Source organism: Alligator sinensis, unplaced genomic scaffold, assembly GCF_000455745.1.
Source record: "Alligator sinensis unplaced genomic scaffold, ASM45574v1 scaffold656_1, whole genome shotgun sequence".
NCBI lineage: Eukaryota > Metazoa > Chordata > Crocodylia > Alligatoridae > Alligator > Alligator sinensis.
Genome location: NW_005842333.1, coordinates 855,024 through 861,744, shown reverse-complemented (window position 1 = coordinate 861,744; position 6,721 = coordinate 855,024). Strand labels below are relative to the sequence as shown.

Genomic DNA, 6,721 nt, shown 5'->3' with positions numbered 1-6,721 from the left:
TCTGAGCACATCCCTGGCCAGTGGCTCTCCCCTGCTTCCCGCCGCCAGGCTCAGCTCTGAGGCTGCGGAGCCTCCTGCCGCCGTGCTGTGCTCGCCAGGGCTCCACCACTGGCGCTCTGCCACCAGGCTCAGCTCTGTAGGGCTGCAGAGCCTTCATCCACTGGGCTGCGGTTGGCAGGGCTGCACTCTGAGCGGCTCTGCCAGCCCCATGGAGCTCAGCCCAGCGGTGGGAGAGCCAGTGGCAGAGTCGCTCTGAGTGCCTGCCTCCCACCACCAGGCTCAGCCCCGTGGGGCTGATGGAGCCGCTTGGAGTGCAGCCTGGTGGTGGGAGGTGGGGAGAGCTACGCTCCGAACGGCCCTGCCAGCCCCAGAGCTCAACCTGCCCTCCCAGCGCTGCTGGACTCCTCCCAGGGGTGCAGACCCCCAGATCTGTGCGTGGGATGACAGGAGGCTGCCACTGCCAGCAAACGACACGAGTTTTGCTTTTAGCAGTTTGAGGTGGTTTCCCAGAAACCCCTGCACCCATCTCCTTGAAACTTGGCAGGATTAATGCCTTAAGAAGGGGCTACCACCATCCCTGCAATTTTCATCCGAATCAGGCAAGAAGTGACAGTTATAAGCACTTCATGATTCCTCATTACAGTCTACGGGCAAAACATCAAAACAGCTTCGACGAAACAAAACGAAACACTGGCCCTTTGAAATGGCAAAACAGAAGTCGAAATGAAACGATGCTGTTTTGCACAGCCCTACAAAGTTGGGCACCACTGCCTTAGACTATAACCTGCTATCATTATTAATACCTTGGGTTAACTTGAGTAAAATACTGCAGTCAGCCTCTTACTACACCTGGCTTTGGAAGGATTGGTACAGAATAATGTTACACTCCAAAATAAAGCACCCAGAGCCAGTAGCCAGGCTATCCAAATTCCATACACATACCTAACTCTATTACGAGGGGACAGATGTGTCTATGGCTTTCCAGTTATCATCTAATTAAACCAGATGATGGTCAAGGATAATCCTTTATATGCAGCTGGAACTGTCCTGTCCAAGCCTGGGTTATTTCAGGCTCATTACAAGTCTTTTCCTTCAGCCATATGTTAAGGGGAACCATTTTTTTTTTGGAACCTGAACTGCACAACACAAGCACACAGATGCTTAATTCAGACTTGTTCTTATCTTGATGCTGTTCAATATTTTAAGTACAATTGCACAAAAAATAGTACTGGCACTATCTTCTCTAGAAAGAGACAGCCAGGGCCATGAGAGAGTAGCTAGTCCCTAGAAGCTGAATGAAGCATGTTCATGCAGTTATTAAGAGTTTGTGTCCCTCAGCTTCAGGCCTTTGATCCCTTCAGGCTCCTACATCACTGGTCTGCTTTAATACTGCTTTAGTCTCCTCTTCCTGTCAGTTTGAGACTGCTGGTTGGTGTACTGCAGAAGACCTTTACTGACACAGGGTTACAATACTGAGCACTTAACTGCTGTAGCTACCATGTTGCTTTACTCTCCCTGTCAACCTCATCAAATAGGCATCTCCGGAAAACATGCTGCCCATGAAATTGCCAGTCTGGAGGCAGTGTCCTCCCCGTTCACAACCCATTCATGTGTGCTATATATTCAAAAAGCAGAACTGAACAGCACGAGTCGTGGGTTGGTTTTTTTACACCTCATTTTTATTTAACTGCACCAAGTGGCAAATCAGTAATGGTGGGTTACAAACATTATTTTGGTTGGATCACAAGCCCGATCGTTAAGACCTGGAAACAAAAGTTGTTATGCATATGGCAGAGAAAGCTTTCCTGAAGTCTGCTGTCACAATGATGACAGAAACAACAAAACACAATAGGTGGTTCAGTACAGTGCAAGGAGACAGGACGGTACCCGTGGTTGACAAACATTGCTAGCCCATGCCAATGTCCTAGAACGCAAACTTCCTTAAACTCCTCATTTCTTTCCAGCACAGGAACAATTCTGTATCCAACTGCTTCCAAAAATAGACTCCTGACTCACTGCACTTGGATTGTTCCCAAGCCCATGGCACTGGCGTAGGCAGTCAGGATTTCCACAATCTGTTTTGTTTCCAGGGTCCTTCGCGCTTCAGCCAGCCAGTCCTGCGCCACTCGCCTAGACTCGCCCTTTAACTGGTTGACAAATTTAGCTGCCAGCTCTAGGTCTCCATGCTCAATACAATAGGAGGCATAAGACAGTAACTTAAATGTGTCCAGGTCATTGGTGCTGAGCTCAGCAGGTGGCTTCAGCTGCTGAGGGTGAAACATGAGCAGGGCCTGCAGGTAGGACAGGAAGTACTGGTACAAGCTGTTCCTCGTCTCATCAATCATGGCCACTCTTTTTGCCAGTTTTTGGACTACATAAAAGCGTGCCCGGAGGGCCTCTTCACTGTAGACTCCCCGTGTCAGCGATTCTTGAGGGAGAGCTGCTATTAAGGCTTCAGTAAATGTATTGTCAGAACAGCTGGCTCTGATGGCCTCAACTGCGCTCTGCAGTGGTTCAGTAGGGCTCTCCCCACAGGCAGTTTTCATGGTGTATTTTAAAGCTTCCACAGATAACCACAATTGATGGGCCTTCCTGGCCTCTTCCTCAGCTACCGCGTGACCTGCAACAAACCCAGAAAGAACCAGTTCATCTAGGATCGGGGCACACAGACATAAAGAGTCGCACCAAGGTGGGACATTTCTAAAAGGTCCGCTCCACCCTCAGTCAATTTAAAGCATGAACAAGAAGGCTCATTCCCTTCCTAGGAATCAGCTAGCTATTTTTGGAGGTGTTAGAACTCGCCTGCCCTCTAGTAGATACATATATGATCTCAACACTGAAGCAAGGTGTGAATCCTGCATACTGTTATACCCAAGTCCTACCCAATGACCAGGAAAGCTGCTTCTGAAGTAGAATTCAAAAGGCAGAGAGCACACCCCTCTGCCTGAAGGGCACTGGGTCACGAAGCCTGCTGGCACTTGAGACGTCATGCCTAATTACATGCTCAGTCACCCAATCTGAGGCCATAAATTCTCAAGTCTTGGCTCTAGCTAGCTCAGGCTCACTCTCAACTGCCTGCTCAATTCCTTTCAGGCGGGCATAGGCTGTGTTTATGTCCAGAGTGAAGTTGTCCAGTTGGTCTTGCGTAAGGCGTCTGAAGTGCATTTCCTGTTCGCTCAGCTTCTCAGACAAGTTCTGCAATGAACAAGTAAAAACCCTTAAGTAATGTAGCAATTCCACACAGGGACACGTGAAAAGACTCAGTCATGCAGCACAAACTGCCCCAGCTTATCCCAGTCCTTCCCAACACATTTGGGTCTCAATGTATAACACAGCACTGGGGATCAGGCTTTCTAGCTTATTACTAGGGTGAAACAGTCCTTGCTATATAGCAGCAAGAAGCCCCCTCTCCTACAGCAAAAGCAATTACAGGAGTCATTAAATGGTGTATTTCTCTAGTTTCCCAGTTCAACAGGACTCATTCCTTGGCCTGCTTTAAATACATACTGGAAGATGCATTAGTAAGGCTGCTGCCCTGGGAGACTCACGTTACCCCAGGGAGCAAGGCTACCAACTAACACGGGTTCCTCTCTCACCTGCTCAAACTCCAGCTTGAGCTCCTGTTCTTGAACCTTAATGACATCTCTCAGGTGATCAGTGTGGGCAGCCGCCTGCCTGCGAAGCTGGGTTCTCATTTCGGTCTCCATTACCTCTCGGACTTCTTCCATCTGTGAGAAAGCACAAGGTGTTAAACTTTCACCTTGAAATGTTTTGCCAACAGCAAGAGCAATGTTGAAAAGAACTCTGCATTAGGTCTCTAGAGCACACATTCCTCAGATCAAGGAGATTTCTAAGACTCCAGATACACTTAAAGAAAAGATATAGATGCTTTTAAGGTTCTCTTTAACTGTATTAAAAAAAAAAAGTCCAAAGAAGGAGCACAGTTTCTAACACCAGCAATAGGCAGCGAGTATACTCATGGGAGAGCTAACAGTTCCCATTCTGAAGTACAAACACTGGCTTCAACTGAAAGGCAGAAAAGGTATTGCACTATGGGGTGTGCTATTTTCTGAGCCATAGAAACAGAGTATAGATGAGGTTGTCTACTGAACACTGGACCCACTCCTGCTTCAGAAGTGACTATTTGTTTTTTAAAAGTCATTAAAGAAGCTAGCAGATGGCAGCAGAAACTTTTTAACTATACGCTCAAAAAAAAAAAAATCTCTGAAGGGAGAGAGCTTTTTAACCACCTGATAAAAGGAGATTTTAGTTGTCTCCCTTCCTTTGCAAAAAACCCAGAACAGACCTGACCTCACAGAGCTCAGTTAAAACAGCTGGGGAAGAAGACAGTCATCAAGCCAAGATCACTCGGAACATGGTTTTGGCAATCAGGGCCCAGGGTGAAACCTTTGGTCCTAGTGAAATCAATGAAATTTCTGCCAGTGACTCTGAGCCAGGTTCTTCCCCTCTGGTGTTCAAGAGTGTTCCCAAGCAATTTATATGCTTAATCTGCCCTCTGCACTCTTCTGATCACATGAGATATAGCCTTCCACAAATAGTGACTCAGATCTTCTGAAAACATTACTCTACTTGTTCGATTTGGAGCTGCACACCAAGGGCTTCAAAGCTGTAAGGGTTTAGGTTGTAGCCGTGTTGGTCTAAGGATATAGGCAGACAATCCACCCAAGGAACCTTGTCCGTCTCAAAACTGTAACACATTTAAGCCACTGTCATGCTATTAATTACCAATACACTACATGGCAGAAATCCCTGCTAAATCCTACATGCTGGAAGATGCCAAGACAGACCAGGCTGCTCTTACCTTTCTCTCCTGCTCGATCTGGAGCTCACTTTTATGGTGCTCCAGTGCTTTTGCCACTGCAGTCTCAAGTGCTTTCTTGTTTTCCAGTTTTTGCTTTTCCAGGGCAATCTCAATGTGCTGCTGCTCTCTCACTCTGTGCTCAGCCAGTTCCCTGTTTAATTGGTCAATGCGACGATGAGCGTGGGCAATGAGAGAATTTAAGTCATCTGTTGACAGCTGGCCAGCTAGGAAGGACAGGCAGTGTTAAAAATGTATCTGTAGAAAGGCAGACACCACAGCTCCCGCCGAACCCTACACATGCAAACACGTACACACCCCACCCTCTAGCCCATCTAACCCTCACCTTATGCCAATACCCATCCAAGCTCACTTGCTGGATATCTACAAAGTAAATTACTCTTCTTCTAAAATACAGGGAGAAGCAACTGCAGTGTCACACTTAACCCTTGCTTTCCTAGTCCTATTTTTCCTCATCTACAAGTTCTGCCACAGCGCGTTAAGTCTATTATTGAAATGTAAGCTCCTCAGGGCACAGACATGCCCTTTCATTGTTTTTTAAAGCATCATGCACTTTTGCTCTGGTAAGCCACACAGTGCTCAAGAGCTATCAGGTAAAGCCAACCCAGAGCCTGGACATGAGTGGGTACAAGCAAGACGAATGAGCAGTGACCAGAACTATGTCCGTCTCTGGCGAGGGGGCTGCTGGCTTTTCTGTATGACATAAATCACAGGTGTCAAACATGAGGCCTGGAGGCTAATGCAAGTTGGAGGACATGGCATGCCCCAAAATTAAAGTCCCTGGGCCCCATTGGCCCTGATGTTTGACAGCAAGCTAATCCCTAGATGCCCACTGCCATCTTCAGACCCCACCACCACCACAGTCGCTGGCCCAGGAGTGCCATGGTCAGGATCCAGTCCAAGGCCCAGGGTGAGTTTGATACCCCTGTGATTCCTGTCTTTAATGCCTAGAGACTGGAATGCTGCATTTTGTCCCAAGTGAGCCTGGGTCTCAAGCTGATTCCCAAGGAAACAGTCAGTGCTGAACACAGCAGCTCATTCAGTATCTTACTGTAGGCATATCTTGCCTGTTCTTTTGCCTACTGACCTCAAAATGTAGATTATGGTATTGATGTTTCATGCAAAGGCCTAGCTAGCCAAGGGTTAAGCAGGAGCACCAGAGTGCAAGGAGCAGAATTGCTGGTTTCAGGCAATTCTCCCATAGTTGAAGGGAGGGGCTTGAGCTGAATCCACATCAGTCTGAAATGGATGGGCTTGAGGAACCTTTCTTATCTCTGCTCCAAAATAGCCCAACAGGCTGACCTCCCTGGCATGATGCTGAGTCAGCACTGAAGGAGGGAGAGACTGATGCAGTTAAGGCTCTGGCTCTACTCGGAGATTGCGTTATGGAGTTTCTAGTCTCCATTAAGGCAGCTAACACCCCCTACCCCAATGCAGGGCCTGGGGCAGGACGGAAGATTATTCCAGTGACAGTTTATTTGTCCCTCCTCATACTGCTGTCAGGGGAATGTGGTGTCACTTTGTCTTCACTTTTTAAAAATTTTAAATATTTTTTATCTCGGGCAAAAAACCTGGAGTACAGGGAATAAAACCGGCATTTTCAGAGAGTCCACTCATTCTGGAGGCCCTACTTGAGACCAACAGCATGATTTTCAGGAGGTGCTGGGTTCCAATAGCACCAGCAGGCTCTGGACACTCAGCAGACTACCAGTGCCACAAGTTGGGCCTCCAAGGCTGAGGCACCCCAAACAGGAGGCACATGGAAATCTGTGGCATAACCAAAGTCAGAGTCAATGCCAGAGTGGGGATTAGAGCATGGGAGATCCTGCTTCACAGTCTTGAGCTCCAACTCTAGTCTCAGAAGAGTTGAAAGGTATTGTG

The 6,721-nt window shown here is 47.7% G+C and overlaps 1 protein-coding gene across 3 annotated transcripts in view; it reads right to left on the bottom strand.

Moving 5' to 3' along the window:
* Positions 1 to 1,650: 1,650 nt before the first annotated feature.
* The window catches only part of IMMT (inner membrane mitochondrial protein), a 30,753-nt gene continuing 25,682 nt past the window's right edge, over positions 1,651 to 6,721 (bottom strand). For all 3 annotated transcript variants that reach the window (XM_006028645.3, XM_006028647.3, XM_006028646.3), the window contains 4 exons: positions 4,823 to 5,046; positions 3,597 to 3,728; positions 3,066 to 3,195; positions 1,651 to 2,620 (listed from right to left, as the gene is read on the bottom strand). In XM_006028645.3, coding sequence (XP_006028707.1) covers positions 2,013 to 2,620; positions 3,066 to 3,195; positions 3,597 to 3,728; positions 4,823 to 5,046 — 1,094 coding nt within the window. In that variant the 3' untranslated portion in view covers positions 1,651 to 2,012. The remainder of the gene's footprint in view (positions 2,621 to 3,065; positions 3,196 to 3,596; positions 3,729 to 4,822; positions 5,047 to 6,721) is intronic.